This window comes from Oxyura jamaicensis, chromosome 25 (assembly GCF_011077185.1).
Source record: "Oxyura jamaicensis isolate SHBP4307 breed ruddy duck chromosome 25, BPBGC_Ojam_1.0, whole genome shotgun sequence".
Classification (NCBI taxonomy): Eukaryota; Metazoa; Chordata; class Aves; order Anseriformes; family Anatidae; genus Oxyura; species Oxyura jamaicensis.
In genome coordinates this window covers 1,748,453-1,765,811 of record NC_048917.1, presented here as the reverse complement: position 1 = coordinate 1,765,811, position 17,359 = coordinate 1,748,453, and the positions used below count along the sequence as shown (strand labels likewise).

At 44.9% G+C, this 17,359-nt stretch overlaps 2 protein-coding genes across 3 annotated transcripts in view; one reads left to right on the top strand and one right to left on the bottom strand.

Annotated features, from left to right (window-relative positions):
- The first annotated feature begins 321 nt into the window (after window positions 1-321).
- Window positions 322-4,181, top strand: LOC118178319 (keratinocyte proline-rich protein-like). Its single transcript, XM_035346744.1, has 2 exons — window positions 322-354; window positions 2,192-4,181. Exon 2 carries the CDS (start codon window positions 2,213-2,215, stop codon window positions 3,155-3,157), a length of 945 nt encoding a protein of 314 aa, XP_035202635.1. The 5' UTR covers window positions 322-354; window positions 2,192-2,212; the 3' UTR covers window positions 3,158-4,181.
- Window positions 4,182-9,972: 5,791 nt separating this feature from the next.
- The window catches only part of LOC118178128 (proline-rich protein 9-like), a 20,579-nt gene continuing 13,192 nt past the window's right edge, over window positions 9,973-17,359 (bottom strand). The window contains exons 1-2 of one of the 2 annotated variants that reach the window (XM_035346395.1): window positions 10,685-10,817; window positions 9,973-10,595 (exon numbers count right to left, since the gene is read on the bottom strand). In XM_035346395.1, the coding sequence (XP_035202286.1) occupies window positions 10,047-10,574 (528 nt within the window). In that variant the 5' untranslated portion in view covers window positions 10,575-10,595; window positions 10,685-10,817 and the 3' untranslated portion in view covers window positions 9,973-10,046. Of the gene's footprint in view, window positions 10,596-10,684; window positions 10,818-17,359 lie in introns of those variants that run through there. The other variant, XM_035346396.1, reaches the window with a different exon arrangement.

The window sequence follows — 17,359 nt, the reverse complement described above, 5'->3', positions numbered from 1 at the left end:
GGCTGAAGTGGAACCACATTGGCTGACACCACATCAAGACCCCTGATCTCGGTGGGCTCTGCAATGCTGTATTAACTGGAGGCTATGACCTTTATTCACAGAGAAAGTTTTTCTAAATCGGTTTAGTCAGAATAGGGATTAAAATGCATTCTGCACCAAAAGCTGTCTCTTCACACTGCCTACGTGTAAAACAAGTCTGTGGAGGAAATGCACAACAGCAGTTGTGAAAGAATGAGCTCATTACCTAGGAGGACTCATTCCCAGAAGGCAGGGCTTTGAAACCGTATAAAAGTTCTCAAATCTCCATGCTCCACCATCCACTCGACTTCACGCTTCGCCCTGTTGACTGGTTGGGTAAGTCAGAGAATACTGATCCTTTTTGTGATGCCTATAATTTTATTGCTGGTTGTAATTTTACTGAGGTTTAATGTAGGCAGAGTCTTTAAATAAGTGTTTTATTTGATACCTTTGAATATTCAAAGGATTCCTACAAAGGAGAGAAATTGTTGGCATTGGGGTAGTACAAGCAGGCTGGGGATGACTCTGAAAGGCAAGTTCAGATTGTGTGTAAATCTGAGGATAGTCAAGTACTAAATTAGATCCTTTCTGAAGAAGAGATTAGATAAAATTATATTGGTTTAAGTATAACTGATCCTGCCTTCAGGGAAGGAGAAAGTCTAAATGGCCTCCTAAAGTTCAGTCTAAACCCATTTTCTATGATTCTTCTATTTATAATATGAATGTTCTAAAACCTTTAATTTAATCAAAGAACTGTATTTGGAAAAGACAATTTGTGATTATGAGGGACTGTAAGGAACAGAAAGGTGAAAATACTCCTCTTGAGCTTTGTCATTCCTGCTAACCAATATATTAATTGGTCTTAAGATGCTATCATAACCTTATAAAGGAAATAGCAAGAGACACCAGATACTGATCTAGATGATCTAGGAGGATGGGAGAGAGAGGAATGAATTTGCTTTAAAGATGTGCTAAGAGGGGCAGGTGCAGTGGAGAAGGGAGAACAGACTTGCACACACTCACTTGACCTGTGTTGGCTCCAGTCCTTTGTTGATAGGACTTAGAAATACACTTTCCAACTCATGCTTCCATGTTTGTTTTATTTGTGTCCTTAGATTGACTTTAGGAAAAGAGCAGCATAGGAATTGCCAGAGACACAGCACCAGGCCAGCCAAACCTGGTCCTACCTTCAGCAGCACACCAAAGAGAGGGAGTTTCATAAATTGTTAGGAAAAATCATTTGGCCTGTTGCACATTAATGACCTTGGGAGAAGAAATCCTGTCTGATTATTCTGATTCATGCAAGCTACATGCATCATTAATGGCCATGATAATCCAGAAATGTAGGACAGCATCACCACTGCTAATTTTTTCCATGACAGTTGGCAGGACTGTGACACAGGTAGCCTCAAGTCCATTGCATCATTAGTGAAGTGAGTGATAGCAATATCAAGAGGTGGAGTTGGCCTATTACATAGTTATTGTAAAGGCCCTCTATACTACAGAAATACATTAGCTTACTGAGGAGGTCCACCCTGGGGCCTTAGCACCTCAGTTTTTGAATTCCAAGAAAAATCTGAAAACCATTTCAAAATGGGCAAAATCAAGTTAAGTATTTCATTTTTTTTTTTTCAGTGTGAAATATTCTGTTGGCCCCAGACTTATATTCTTCTACTTTCTGAAATACCACATGCTATTAAATGCTTGTCTTCAGCATTGTTTTTATTATTGTTATTATTATTTTGACTTTCTGAAACCGCTATCAAACCAGAAAATCTGTTATTTGCCAGCTCCTCTCATCAGTCCCCCAGGAAAGAAATGAAAGAGAGTTAACACGTTGGGAAGGGCTAAGCAGGGCGGAAGAGCTCTGAAATGTAAATCAGCTCCAAGTTCAAAGGAGTGACTCCATCTCTGTTAGACCTGACAGGGCTGTCCCACATTGCAGAACAGAAAGGAGGAACAAGATAAGGTAGAGTCAGAGCAGAAGCTGAAAGACAGGATGAAAAAGAAGCAGCAAATCATAATTCCTTCTGAGCAAGCCTGCATTGGGTAACTGAGGGCAAGCTAAGAGAACTTTACTCTTTCAGATGATTAATGTTTCTTATAATTGTTTCATCCTTATCCCGTTGGAGTTCATTTAGCAGACACAATAACACTCTGACATTTCTTTCAGATAATCTTGTTTCCTTCAAAGATGTCTTTGAATCAGATGCAGTGCAAGCAGGAAATCACCCTCCCACCTGGCCTGAGCAAAACGATTCCAAAGCAAAGCCAAGAGCCGGTTCCATGCCCTGAGCAGGTCCCATGTCCACAGCAACAACCTGAAGTCCAAGTCCCAGACCCAACCCCTGTAGTTGTGGTACAGTGCTCAGAGAAAACAGAGCCACTGCAAGCACCCTTGGTGGAACCAGGCAAGGGAGAAGCACCAGTGGTCATAATACCTGAGTGTCCACCCCAGGAACAGCAGCAGCAGCAGCAAACCAAGCTACCACCAACTTTCCCTCCTGTATCACACCCTGAACCTATTTCATGCTCCCAAGAGAAATCAGAATGCAAAGAGATGCCAGAGCCCACCCTTGTTATCTGCCCTGAACCTGCACCGTGTCCCCAGGAGAAGCAGGAATGCAAAGAGATCCCCGTGCCGGTCCCTGTTCCAAGCCCTGACCCCGCTCCATGTCCCCAGGAGAAGCAGGAATGCAAGGAGATCCCTGTGCCAATCCCCGTTCAATGCCCTGAACCTGCACCATGCCCCCAAGAGAAGCAGGAATGCAAGGAGATCCCTGTGCCTGTCCCTGACCCTGCACCATGTCCCCAAGAGAAGCAGGAGTGCAAGGAGATCCCGAAGCCTCTCCCAGTTCAATGCTCTGACCCTGAACCATGTCCTCAGGTGAAGCAGGAGTGCAAAGAGATCCCGGTGCCAACCCCATGTCCCCAGGAGGAGCAGGATGTCAAGGAGATCCCGGTGCCTGTCCCTGTTCAATGCCCTGAACCTGCACCTTGTCCCCAAGAGAAGCAGGAATGCAAGGAGATCCCAGTGCCGACCCCTGAGCCGGAGCAGTGCTCTCTTCCTGAGAAGCATCCTCCCATCGAGCAGCAGCAGGTGAAGCAGCCCAACCAGTGGCCACTGATGCAGAAGTAACTTGCAGCTGACAAGGGAAGCCCTGAAGAGAGAAGCAGGATGCAAGACCTCCTCTCCCCTTGTCTCACACATCTCCCCGTGTCTCACAGGTCATTTTCCAACACCCTTTTCACCGCAGAATTTCTGTTAAGAAGCACGGCTCCCAACTCCCCCCACTAATGCTAGCGTTATCCCGTACTAACAGCCATACGCTAACCAACACGTCAGGACTGTCAATAGATAGGAAGGCTTCGAGTGGTGGTGTAGGCATGTGCATTCAACTTTCCAGCAACCTGAATCTCTGCCCTCTCCCAACCATTCATGGCTTTCAAACACCTGGAGAGAAACCGAAGAGCATGATGGCAGGCTGGAGCCAGGGTTCATTAAGCTAAGTGTTTGAACTCAACCCAATGAGCCAGCTCATCCTGCAGACCTGCACACTGCCTCCTGGTTTCCACACACCCCCCCCCCCCCCCCCCCCCCCAGCTCCCTGCATATGCGAATGCCATCTCCCACCTTGCATTTAGGGTTTTTGCCTATTAATAATAGGATTTGAGTTTTCTGCAGAACCTGCCGCTAAGGCGTTCTGGTTGATGGCAAGAAGGCTTTCTGAATCATGAATCCACAGTGCTAAATATTTTATGCAATTAAAAAAAAAAAAAAATCAATTCGGCTAGAGGAAAGGAAAGATTTTTACAAAAGAGCCATCACCTCTTAATTATCTGCTTAGCTGAGCTTGTAGTCATCAGCGCTTTCCTGAGAGAGCTCAGCTCTGATTTTCTAGGATGTGTAAAGAGCAGCTTGAGCCGAGAGTATTTATGGAAAAGATATAGATAATTAAATGCAACCCAGACATGTTTTGAAATAGTTTAACCTCATGCATGGCTTCCAGCTGTTAGACAGGATAAAGGAGGCGGCATACATGGTGCTGTCAGAATTACACCCTGGAACATATTTCACCACACAGTGCTGTTGCGTATGTGTTTGGTGCTTAACTCTAATTATTTTAGGCTGATATTGTATCCAGGTTTATTTCACTGTGAAAATCAACAATAAAAATGACTTTGAATACTGAATTGTGGAGACTTTTAATATCTTCTGCTTATGAAGAGGACAAGGAGTCACAGCTTGCAAATCGCTCACTTTTAATGCTGAAAACCAGGCAAACTGGGACTCAGAAACTTGGGTGCTTGCAGAGGACCCTGGATCTTCTGCTCCTCTCTTCCAGGCACCTGTAAGAGCCCCTGGGTTGTACCAGCCAGGGCATGGCTGATTGCACAGAAACACTAATTAATAGCACTGACACAGCTCTCTGCAAGACACCCCATCCCAAAGCAGGACACAGGGCATCAGCTTATGCCCAGCTATCCCAGTGCTCCGTCTGCCCAATTTAAACACATTCACAGCCATCCTGTGACCTCCAGCAGGCAGAAGGCATGGGTGTGCCTATCAGGAGGGTTGCAAGCACAGGCAGACAAGCTTTTCCCACACTTCAGATGAGCCAGGAGCAATGTGATCTTGCTAGTTTGGCCCTGTACTTGCTAGATGGGTTAGATACAGCCAACCTCATCATCTGATCACAGAATCACTTTGAGACACACAGCTTCTGGTTTGCAGAGCAGATTTGTGTCTGTCTGCAAGACACCACTATCATAGCATTCAACAGCTTCTGCCTTTATGATAATTTTTCTCCTCTGCCTTGCCATACAGCTGGCTGGAAATCAATTATCTGAGCCAGTATTTCCTGCTGAGAAATGGCAACATTCAAAGTCCCATTTCTGATTCTTTTAGAACTAAAAATATTCTTTCTGAGCAAGCAAAAGCTCCCTTTCAGTGTTAAGAACTTCCAAAGATTGTTTTTCTCTCAGCAGTTATAATATATCTGGGACTCAAATTCACAATTAATTGCTTTGATAGATTCCACAGGAACGTACTTCAGAATATTATACCTTGCAGAACACCAAGTTTCCTTAGTTTGCTCCAGTTCAGGGTGAAAAACACTTGCAAGATTTAATAATCCCTACATAAATATTCAGTGCCTGAGAATGCAATTTCCTCCATGAGAAATCTGGAAGGCAAATGTACATGGGCCCAAGTGTATGTGAGCCCTATATCTATGTGTACACTTAAAGGTGATTCTTTGACTACTAAAAGAAATCAAAAGAGAATGAATGACACAAGTAAAGCACAAAAATATCAGGCAGCAAACAATGAGGTCAATTACAATTTTATTGCAGCATGTCCCGAATTAAAGATCAGAAGGAAATGCCCCCGTGACATTTTTATAGTAGAAGGTGAATAAATCCAAGATAATGAATTGCATCTCTTTGCAACATGATTTCAGCCTGTAAACAAAGAAGGTGTGTTGCAAATTCCCTGCTATTCTGGCAGAGCTAGCAGGCAGAGGGAAAGCTTGGAAAAATGCATTTGCTTCTTCCACAGCACTTCGTAGCCATTGCTGTTAGTGCTACTTCTGCTTTGGGCATTGCTGCTGCTGCTGCTGCTGTGGGATGCTCTTCACAGGACACTTGGCTTGTCCTTTTGGAGGCTGGCATTGCTCCACACACTTTGGAGGACATTTTTCCTGGCATTGTGAAGGTATTTGCTGCTGCTGCTTCTGCTGGTGGGAAGACATTATGGCTAAACCTGGAAGAAAAACAAGGTGCCATTCCAGTTAAATTGAGCGCAACACAATTCTCCTTTCTTGATATTAGGGTTTCAGTCAGTTCTTTAGCCTTGATATCAAACTAACAATGAAAAGCCTTTAAAATCTAATTCTACCAGTAAAAACACGATAGATAAATAAATAAATAACAACAGAAACAAACACACAATCAAACAAAAAAAAAACTTGGAAATCACTTAGGATGCTGCTGTTCACACCAATTTTTGTTGGTGACTCCAGTATATTTTAGCTTCCCCACACTTCTCGTCTGGGTTCTACGGTGCTCAGCCACTCTGCTGAGGCCTTGGGGTATAACTGTATGTAAGCATAAAAGAGGATAAGAGGCAAGCATTGCCCTAACAAAGTTTTGATCCCAACAGGTAAGTGGTTACAGAAGAGGGAGAGAAATAATGAGAGGGTTTTTCCTTCTTTCCTTCTGCTCATTGTTTTCTGAATATTTCAAGTGGCAGATTAAGAAGCGATGCAAATTGTAAGGAAAGCATGTTTATATCATAAAGAACCTCAGAGCAATATTTAAAACTGATGCAAGAGGAGCAAAAAGACAGTGATATTTCAGTGTTGCAAATGTTTTTTGAAAGAGATAATAGCTTGATAGCAATCCCTTCTGGCTACAGCCATGTCTCTGCTAATACCATTGAGAGCCTTAGAGCAGGAGCCGTGTCTCTGGCTGCAGGCGCAGGTGAACTGTTCTCCTGCTGTGTGCTGCTACCATCTTATACAAAAAAGTGAAATGCAAAGCCCTGGAAATGCTGTGGTGATCTACATATGCATGGCTGCTCTACATATGCACAATGAGTTGGTGGATGTGATCCTTCGGTATCTGATACAAAATACCTGATGGTTATCCAGAAGGATTCTTATCAGCTGGAAAAAAAGATGAAGGATAACACAGGCTTGCTGATTCAAAGAGTCAGCCAGCCACTGTGGAGCCTCAGACCGTCTCAAAATAACATAATATGGTTTTCACCTTCATGGAGGTGAAATTGGAAGGGAGATGAGTAGGAGATGCTACTGGAGAAACAAAACGAAGAAAAATCATCCCGTTTCCCAATAACAGAGCACCAGAACCCCTGATCTGTAGAGCAAAATCTGCTTGAAGGGACTCACCTAGCGTCTTCTGCTGATGGAGGAAGGGAAGAAAGAGCCACCTGGTTTAAGGAGCCTCCCAGCCAGGAGGCTTTTATACGCTTTCAGAAGTCAGCCCTGGGAGTTGATGACAACAGATTAATGTGATGACCAGAATCTTTCACAACCAGAACCTGCTCCACTGACACCTCCGTACTCCTGGACTTCAGTCAAGGTCTGTCAGAGATGCCTCCTCTTTGGGGTGCGGGGGATTTGTTGTTTTTAATGCAAGGCACACCCTGTCTGGTAATAACTGGCTAATTTATTATTAATTCATCTTGTCCCGACCCTGGGCAAAGATCCCACAACTGAACTCAGTTTTCTGGGCCAGCTCAGATCCACTCTGGAGTTAGTAAGACGTTTGCTTAAACGTTAAGGTGTCCCCCAGTAACTTTGTCTGTGATCACCCGGATAGATCTCTGGCTGGATGAGATATGTTGCAGCAAGACGTAGGAGACCCGTCCTTCCCAGCTTCCAGGAGGGCAGCAGGCCTGCGTTTGGCACTCCATGCTTTCAGCTCTTGCTTCTGTCCTTCTCTATTTTCCTTCCCCAAAAGGGGACTGAAACTTTTTATACAACCGAGAAATTGGAAAGTTTTCCCCTTATCTTTTCTTAGGATTTCCCTTAGTTTTTCACTGAAGGAACAAAATCTTCTTATTTACAAACACTGGGTTTGGAGTGCTGGGGTTGTGGCAGGATTTCTTTTTCTGGGGATGGATCTATGTTAGAGAAAAATGAGAGTCCTCTTGATTTTTTTTTTTTTTTCCCATGAAGGAATAGCGATTTTTTTTCAACTGAAACATTGCCCCTAGCTCTAGTGGAAAAGGTAGTTCAACCTTCCTAGAGTATCCCTCAATGCTATGCCCTGTGGGGTCATATTCAGACCTATGAATTACAGCCCAGTGTCCATTATAGTGGTGTGATATGCAAAGAGATGACGGACATGGCTTCCACTGCGTGTAGGAGAACAGAAGGTGCTAATGGAAAATCCCACACCTTAATGTCGCCCATTCATTGCTGATTTACCAGGGGTCTTAATGATCGCGTGGTTAACATGGACAAAACATCATTAATTTTTGTAAATATATGGGAGAACCTTAGCAATGCTCAACAGAAACCACAGGTGCATAAGAGAGCAATGTGTCAGGGCTTTTGCGACACGTTCCTATAGGCACAGGAAGCGTGATGAGCACAGCCCAACAGGTCTCTTTGGCCACTTCCTCTAGGGTTTTTGGAGCAGCGTGCTCACATCTATCATTACTGCGCCTGGTCCAGAGCTTACAGAGGAGAGAGAAGAAAAGCGAGGAAATTTTAAATGACTAACGTGTCTTATAGATCTGGATGAAGAAGACTGGACATCAATTATGGGTGACTAACCTGTGGGACAGATCTTAGTAGCTGCATATGACTTCCTGACTGAGACATTTTCCATGCCTGAAACTGGGCACTGATGTGAAGTATGTGGCAGCAGCAAGCAGTCATTTGTGAGGCTGTGGATGGCAAAGTTCTGTGTTGGATCCCTAAAGGTTTGGGTTCAACAGTAGAATTGGAAGTGCATGTTCTTAGTCTCCCCTTCCCCTTTCTTGGTGTTAAATACCTGGTCCATCTCCCCTTGGTTTGTTTATTTGAACTGAAGGCATGTTCCGGTGTAGAATTTGTTTGCCTTAGTGAGAGACAGTATTTTGTCTATCATTATTCCTGTTTGATGATATCACCTTTTGGCGTTGACAGAAATAAGACAAAAAGTAATCTACTGTCAAACTCTCTGCACCTGCACACAAGGTTTCATTAGATGCTGATTTGGTAACAGTGTTTACACACACCTAAATATAACTCTTTTCTTTTCTAGATTAGTCCTCCTCCACCCTTGACATAATGACACAGTAGGTGGGTAATAATTCTCTTCATCCCAGACATGGAAATTGTATGGCCATCATGGAGACAGAGGTAAGCAAGTCACATGCACGGTATGTAAGAAAATGGGAGCGTTGTCTCGGAAACTTGACATCTCAATGGGTACAACGTCCATCCAGACAATGGGCCTCCTTCAGTTTCAGAATTGTGTCTCTAGATAAAGAGGATGCATATGTAAGTGAATTAAAATATTATTGTCCCCTGCCAGGTGTTAATGAACCTGAAATGCCAACTACTTTATCAGCTGGGGAGGTAACTTCTCCTCGTTGCAGATGGGGAATGGATAGATAACAACAGCGAGACTTGCCCAAAGCCGCACAAACTATCTACAGCAAACTTTGGACCAAAACTGCAATCTTGCAGGGCTAGGACCTGTTCCTGAACCACAAAAACATTCATCTCCTGAAGCCGAATCCCCTACTTTCTATCTTTAGTCAGTGAGGATTGTGGGAAAGGCTCCCTGAAAATACTATTTTCATCTCCATCAGATTGATTAAAATAAATAATTAAAAACTCACCAGTATGTTTCAATGCTTTCTCTCTTGGGTTTGGGCCTTTCTTCTACTTACATTTATGTTTTAACAGCATCTATCATGTTCAACGTTATAATGCATGCTCTCTCTGTTCACAGCACTGCATTTTAGACACAAATCCTCTACCGCTGTACCAGCTTTTTAAAAGGAAAACTAAAGGAAGATGTTCTTGGGTCCGAAGACACAGTAATTGGAGGACAAAAGAAAGACAGAAGACACATTATGCCATCGATGGTCAATTTTTATTGCTGCACATAGACATTGAAAGGCAAGAAGACATGCATTAAAAGACAAGAATTACAGAATAGAAGGGGAGACATCTTCCAACATCAACTCCTCACAGCACAGCCTCTGCAGAATATCTTCCCAAGATGCCCCGTGCTATAATAATGGCCAACTGCAGTTACCAAGAAAAAGGCGTCGAGTTAGAAGTAGCAAAAGTAGCATAGGAAGAAAAGGTCCAGGCTGGAAAAATTCAGAGAAATATTTTCCAAGTCAAAGAAAACGTGGGATAACCGTGTTGGGAGAGGTCTTGGTACGTCGCAGGCGGGTCTGTAATCTGTATTTCATTCCATGGATGCTCATGAGCCCGTAGATATTGCAATGCACCTAAGTGCTGGGGGTGCTCGCAAGGCCCATTCAATTAAGGCAATTAGCACGGGTGAGAGCAGACGGTGCTGCACGGCTCCAGGCACACGGTCTCACACGTATCACACTTCTTAGCGCACACCTCCACGCATGCCGGCGGGCAGGGCTCCACACACTTGGTGCAGCACTGGCTGATGCAGGGCTCCACGCACTGGGCCGTGCAGTGGGTCGGGCACTGGGTGGCACAGGGCTTTATGCAGGCATCAATGCATGTGGGGGGACAGACCTCGACACACTGCGTGCTGCAGGGCTCCACGCACTGGGTGGTGCACTGGGTGGTGCACTGGGTACTGCAGGGCTCCACGCACTGAGTGGTGCAGCACGTGGTGCACTCGGAGGCACAGGGAGCCGGGCAGACATCCACACACTTAGGGGCACAGACCTCCACGCACTGCGTGGGGCACGGCTTCACGCAGATGTTGCTGCAGGGCTCCACGCACACCGTCTTGCAGGGCTCCACACACTGGCTGCATTTCTGCACGCAGATGGGAGGGGGCAGGCAGGGCTGCTTGCACTGCTCGTAGTAGGACATCCTTCTGGGGTGCTGGCAAAGCTGGAGGCAAAGACAAGAGAGAGACAAGATCAGGACATTTGTCTTTTCTCCATAAGCCACAATTCCCAACCTAAGCCCTTAAAACATACTTAGCAGTTAGCTGGTGGACTCAGAAGAGGCCTATTAGGAAAAGTTGCATGTGTGAATGATTTCTGCATTCAAATACATTCAACTAGCACTACCAGATTATTACTTTCTTGGGAACCTGCAAGCATCACTGTTAGAGAAACTACAACCACAAACCCTTAACAGTTGCACACAGTTTAACTTTGAAGAAGCCGTAACATGAAAATAGTCTATTTCCTTATTTTTCTTAATTAAGTCATCAGATGTTCCAGAACCCATCCTCTGTTCATCAGTTTTTCAACAGTTTTCATCAGTTCCTCAAACACACCAACAAGCACACTCCCATTCGTGTAGACGTTGGGCTGCAAATCCCAGAGGATAAAGCCCAGAGACCACAAGTTCAGACACTCTGCTGTATATCGTGGTTCATCGTTGGAGTTGCATCAAAATTAATGGGCTTATCCCTTCATAAGGGAAGGGTTGGGCCAGAGGCTGCAGCTCCTATTTCTCATTCAATTCCTCATCCTGATTTCTCCCAGATGCCTCCTGCAGTGCAGCCCTCAGGTGAACTGCAGCTTCCTTCTTACTGACAATGCTTCTCCCCAGCCATCTCTTTTGAAGTCCCAGGTCTTACTCTGCAGCATCCAGTAATTTATATAATTTCCTGACTTAATGAGGTTTAAATAAATTAATGAAGATTGAATATGAAGGAGGATAAGAGACAGATAGTTTCTCAAGAGGTGACAGGACATTTGCAAGCTACTTAAGGAAGAGCAAACTCTAAAAGAGTCAAACATTTCTCCCCCCCATCCCAAGACAGAATCCTGGAACAGTAACACTTGAAGCAAAGCTCTTCTGTGATAGCTAGTATTATTCTTTTGACCGGAACAACCGAGTAACACAGTTATCATATTATTCCCTGATAAATCCAAGAAAGACTTACCAGTTCACCAACACAAGTGAGTGAGGGAGAAGTCAAATGAACTGATGTGGGCATCAAAATGCAAACCTTTTTATATGGCTTGCGTGGCGTCATCTCCGGAAACGAAGGAGCCCAGGGGTATGGACACCTGACCACTAACAACTTGAATAAGCTCCACCTATACATGCTTTACATATTTGTTTACAACCTAATTTTTGATGGAAACCTTCTTCCAGGCAAGGCATGTGATCCTGAGCAAATTCTGTTTCCACCTAATACCCAAGTCATGCGGTTCCCAACGGGAATGACACAGTAATCAAAAACTACTAATCAGATAGGTACGGCATTAATTGCTTTTCCAAAAAGATTTAGTATGCTTGGGTACTTTAAACTCCTTATTTCCATAAATGTCTGAATTATACCTTAGTTGTTTTTTCAATAAAGTAAGAACAGATGGCTATTATTAGTGAAGATGGGCAATTGATTTGATTTACTATGAGAAATATTTTGTCCTAATTCTCATGGTAAGAGAGAGCTAATCCTACAGTGTGCCATCAATGCTTCCACAGTATATTGAAGTTTCTGTTTCTCCAGGACCTTTTTGAACATTAAATACACCCAGCCCCTTCCCCTCCATACTGCTGCCCTACTAACAACATTCATGCTTGGCAATGCCAATGGGGACACAACTCCAGTCACCCTGAGGATCTCTTCAAGCCATTTGGGGCAAAACAGAAGGGCACACATTCTAAAGGCCTATTTTTTCATTGCTGGAACAGTGTAAAATACTTCAGTTTAAGTGGAATTTATTCCCAGAACTCCATGTTAGCTATTGAAGCATTTTCCTAGTCGTGATATGTCACTCAGCTTCACAGCACAGAAAATCTTTATTTCTCCAAGATATTCCAGTCACAGAGGTGGAATGTGATCACTGGACTACGTTTAGGTGGCCAAATTCCCCAACTAGATCACATACAAAAATGCTGAATGGGCGGAAAAAAAAAACAGCAACAATCCATTCAGCATGAGCAGTGCATCCTGTTTGTACTGGACATCAGGAGTTCTGATGCAGAATGACAGGCATCGGCGCCGATTCCTTTCTCGTGTTTACATGGGGGAACTGGAGTTCCTGACCTAAACTCATGTGAGCAGATTTGCATTGCTCTTGGCATCTTCCTGGGAGCACCTCATGGTTTGTTCATTCTTTCCGCTCCTCTCTTCATTTGCAGCATAGACGTGGTGCATCATGTGCCTTTCCCCCCCCCCAGACTTGCACCAGCAGCTTTTGTAGATGACGGGAATAGGGACTTGTACAGTGGGTTTTGCTCATGTATATCATATCTGCTTCAGGGTGAGGAGGAAGAGCCATGACTGCAACAGATGGGCCCCACTGATGATAAAACGTACTGAGAGCAACCAGATGAGATTTATGCGTCTAGTATTTTGATGGATAAACATCTCCCCATCTCCTCCACCTAGCACTAACCCTGCTGTGCAATACCAGCAGTCGCCCTCCAGCTCCTCTAGGTCCCCTCACAGCAACTACCACCGTCACAATCCTGCTGGGGGGTTTCTCTGGTCCTGGTTTGTACCGTTCATGCTTTCCTGGGGCTCCAGGCTCATTTCTGAAACCAATGGTGATGACTGGTTCTACGTCTCCCTTTCTATAGTGTGTTATTGTGAACCCTATTGTTATATTTGATTAGCAAGAAATTGTAACAACTTCCAGGAGAAATAGATATTTTAGGAGATATAAATTGATCTGCATTTGTAATATGTGGGAACACCAGAGGGATGGATTATTATTTTTAATTGACACTTATTTGTGGATCTCTATTATATTTATGAGCAATTTGGCCATTTGACTAGTCACATTAAGTTCAGTGAGTCAGGACTCCACAGCGACATCCGTTCACGGCCATCATCCTAGGCAAAAGACCTGGAAATAAATGATTTTCCAAAGCTGCAGCTTCTGGAATCTGCTTAATTAAATGGCAGACATTAAGCTCACTTGCAGAAGCAGAGGCTGGTGCAATGAGTAGCTATTTGATGAAAAGAGGAGAGCAGAGAGCAACCTGAACAAGAGGCTCCTGGATCCCAGGAGTCAGAGTGACACTTCTTCTACCCAGAGGTTTGGCTGGTGCTGCAGAAGAGGAGCCCCTTGGGCAAAGCACTCTGGTGTTCAGAAAAATGTTTATGAATAAATCATAAAAAAAAAAAAAAAAAAAAAAAAAAGGCATAATCAACACACTTGGTTCCCAATAATCCAAGAGAGACCTCATATCTCACCACCAAGAGCTACCAAAGATGGTGGCACATCCAGACTGGAGCTCTCTTTCTATACCTTTAAAAATTTTGCCTGCAGATGTGAAACACACCATGGTCACAGAGACGTGATTGTTAACATAAATACACAACTTCAATATCTGTAGATGTCATAATTTTTGATGGAAACCTACTAAACTGAAATTCTTCCCTGTGCAACTATCTCGGTATGCACTGCTTTGGGCTGTTAGCTGGATTTCTGCTAATGTAAAATAACTATTTCCAAAACTCCTAAAGGTGTCAAAAGTATGACTGACACCTGTGGATTTCTTTGAATCCTTTGGTTTACCCAAAAACCTCCTAAGTAAGATTTGTTCCTCTGTTGCATCCAGCACCAGTTGGAATTGAGGATTTCATGTGAGACCCTGTACTGGAAGAAACTTTGTGTATGCGCAACATCCCATATAGTGCACTACGCACATTTGAGTGAACAAAGCATTTTCATAGAAATCAAAGATTCTCCCCCTGTTCTCAACATGTCAAGGCCTTCCCAGGACATTCCTGCACTTTGCTGCAATTAAATCTTATATTCCTTGGCGTCATTACACCTGACTTTCCCCTCTCATCATTCCCTACCACAACTGGGAATATGCACGGCACTGAGGGCAGCTTCCAGGGCGGGCCGGTCCCAAGCTGCCCGACCTCGCTCCAGCTTTGGAAATCCTCGCATAGCTGAGATGCCAGGAGTCTGAGTGCAGAATGCAATTAGCCTCACATGAAAACAAGTGGCTTGTCTAGTCCGTGCCCTCAGGACTATTTGATCAAGTAATTAGATCATTACTTCTGGGGCTGAGAGGAACCCAAACACAGCACTATCCGCCTCTTTTCCTGTTTACTCAGGAAGGTGAGTGCTCCATGAAGAATGACAAGTGAGCATCTGAATGCAATTAAATCTGAAAAAGAGGAACTAGCTGTGGTTGACGACAAATAATGCATCCGTTTTATCTTTTGCCTTCTGACTATTGCAGGTATTTGCTCTGATTTCCCAACACTTTGGAATGGGAATCTGGATTTGCTTAGGACTTTTTTTACTGAACAAAGCAGTGTCCTGATCTCTGGGGAATACATTAGAGCTCAGAGCATGTTGTCTGAGAGCAAAAACTGCAGGCCTGCTGTTCTTGTTCATGCTGAACTTCACTTTTCTCCCAAACTTTTATGAGAATTTCATAGATGTAGTATAAACTTTCAGTGGTTCAGGAAGAAGGGTCTCTGTTCCTCATCCTATGGCATAAACCTGTGATGCCCACCTAGTAATGAAGTGCTGTAAAGGCCCCATCCTTTTAAAATACTGAGTTTCCAAGTTCATATGCATGGATTAAAGATAATACAAGATTCAGGCCATCAGAAGGATGCCTTAGAGAAAGAGTTTAAGGAATAATCTTTTCTGAATGTTATTTTTTCCATCTACAGTTTCTTATTTCCCAGAAGAGTGTTCCATTGGATTTGGGAGCAGGAGCAAAAGTAATCATTGCTTGCACAGAACATTTAAGTGAGTTTTAGAGGAGCCTTGGAGTCAAACCAGACCTTCACAGAGGAGTGATTAGGAAGCCTCAATTGCTTTGGTGTTTCTGTTGGGCAGCATTTGTGCTTAGGCAATGCCTTAGCCCTTGGCAAGGACCCTGTGCCCACAAGTGCTGCACAACCAGCAGGGAGAGCTGGGCTCTGCCACGACCCACCGGGAAGGGAGGATGGAAACAGGAGAGCCACGAGGGTGGGGTGATTTGCGCGAGGCTAGATCTCCCCAGCCGCGTGCAATGCCACGTCCGTCAGGTATGAGTTACCACGTCCCACTATTGGTCCAACTCCTCTACGGGAAAAAGCTAGACAGTGATAATTGCAGGTTAGTCACCAGCCTCGTGCCTCTGGGGCATCTTTAAAAACAAGGCAGTGGGTGCTTGCAGACAGAGATGTGCCCACATTACTGCTTCAGCAGCTGGGCTGGCTGCCCCACGCCTGCCTCCGCATCTCTCCTCCCTTCAGCAGCTGCCGCAGGCTCTGAGCCCACCCTGCACCAAGGAAGTGACCTGCTCAGGGAACCCACAGAGCACAACCTTGGCACGCAGAACAGCACGACTTTGAGTCCTTGCGGACGTTGCTCGTTCCTGGAGGAGCGCTTTGCAAGCAAATACATTGCTGAGGAGGAAGCACTCAGATCCTTGTCAATAAATGTTTGTGGAGGGCTACTAAAATTGTCCGAGATACCCTGCTAATACTGCTATCCTTTCTGCAGAATTCAGTGGTGAGCAAATCCGTGTTGCTCTCCCCAGCTGATGAGACTTGCCCAATTGCCACCAGAGACAAGGAAGTGCAAGTCGATTGCAAAAGGCTGAGATAAGACCTCCTGCGCACAGGTGACAATGTCACAAGGCACAAGCAGTCTCCAAGCCCTGCTGTCTTCCCCTCATTAGTGGCTTGTTTTCCCATTGCTTGTAAGGAAATGTTTTGTTTCTGCCTGTGGGGTGCAAACACAGCTGGCCCTAAGCTCCTCCAGCTTCAGGAGCACTTCAGCTGTGTTTTCAATGTCTTTCAGAACCATGGCAAGCTGTGTTTCCTCGACACACACAACAATCACCCCTTTCCCCAGGCATCACCCAGGGAACCCTGGCTGTTGCCTTAGACCTTGCCATGAGTTCTAACAAGAGCTGCCACTCTGCAGAGATCGGACTTTTAGGAAGAAATTAAAAGCGTGAGTCTGGGGGCGTGCAAAAGGGAAGGAAAACTTGCAGACAGCTGTTGCCAAGATTAATTGTTTTTATTGCTTCATACAAGAAAAGGAGAAGATGGTAAGAAAGAACAAACGGAAATTCCTCCATCCACATCAGTGCAGAAAAGAATTACAGAATCCCTCTCCCAGGCAATAATCCTGGGGGCACAAAATCAAGTGGTTCTGTGTTACAAGGAAAGGCATTGCGCTTTAGATAAATACATTAGAAACGATGCAGAATGCAAGGAAAACCACGTGTGGGTCTACTCTTCCTAGGGGAGGAAGGGCAGTAGGAAAGCTGAGAGGTGAGGAAGACGTCGACGGGTTCAGGGGTCTGCAAACCATTTTCATTCCGTAGCTGTTGGGGACACCACAGAGCAGAGGAACCTCAGAGGGGTCCCCTGGTGGCTCCCACCGCAGGAGCCCCCCGCACACAGCCGCTCAGGGAGCCATCACTTACGCAAACAGATATCGGCACAGCTGATGGAGTACTGCTGGCCGCAGACACTGGCGCAGAGGGGGGTGGGCTGCATAAAGCAGGGCGCACAGCAGGGATCCACACACGTGGTGGTGCATCTGGTCACCTCCCCACAGCAGGGATCCCCACACGTGGTGGTGCATCTGGTCACTTCCTTGCAGCACGGATCCACACACGTGGTGGTGCACTTGGTCACTTCCTCACAGCAGGGATCTACGCATCTGGTGGTGCACTTGGTCACTTCCTTGCAGCACGGATCCACACATCTG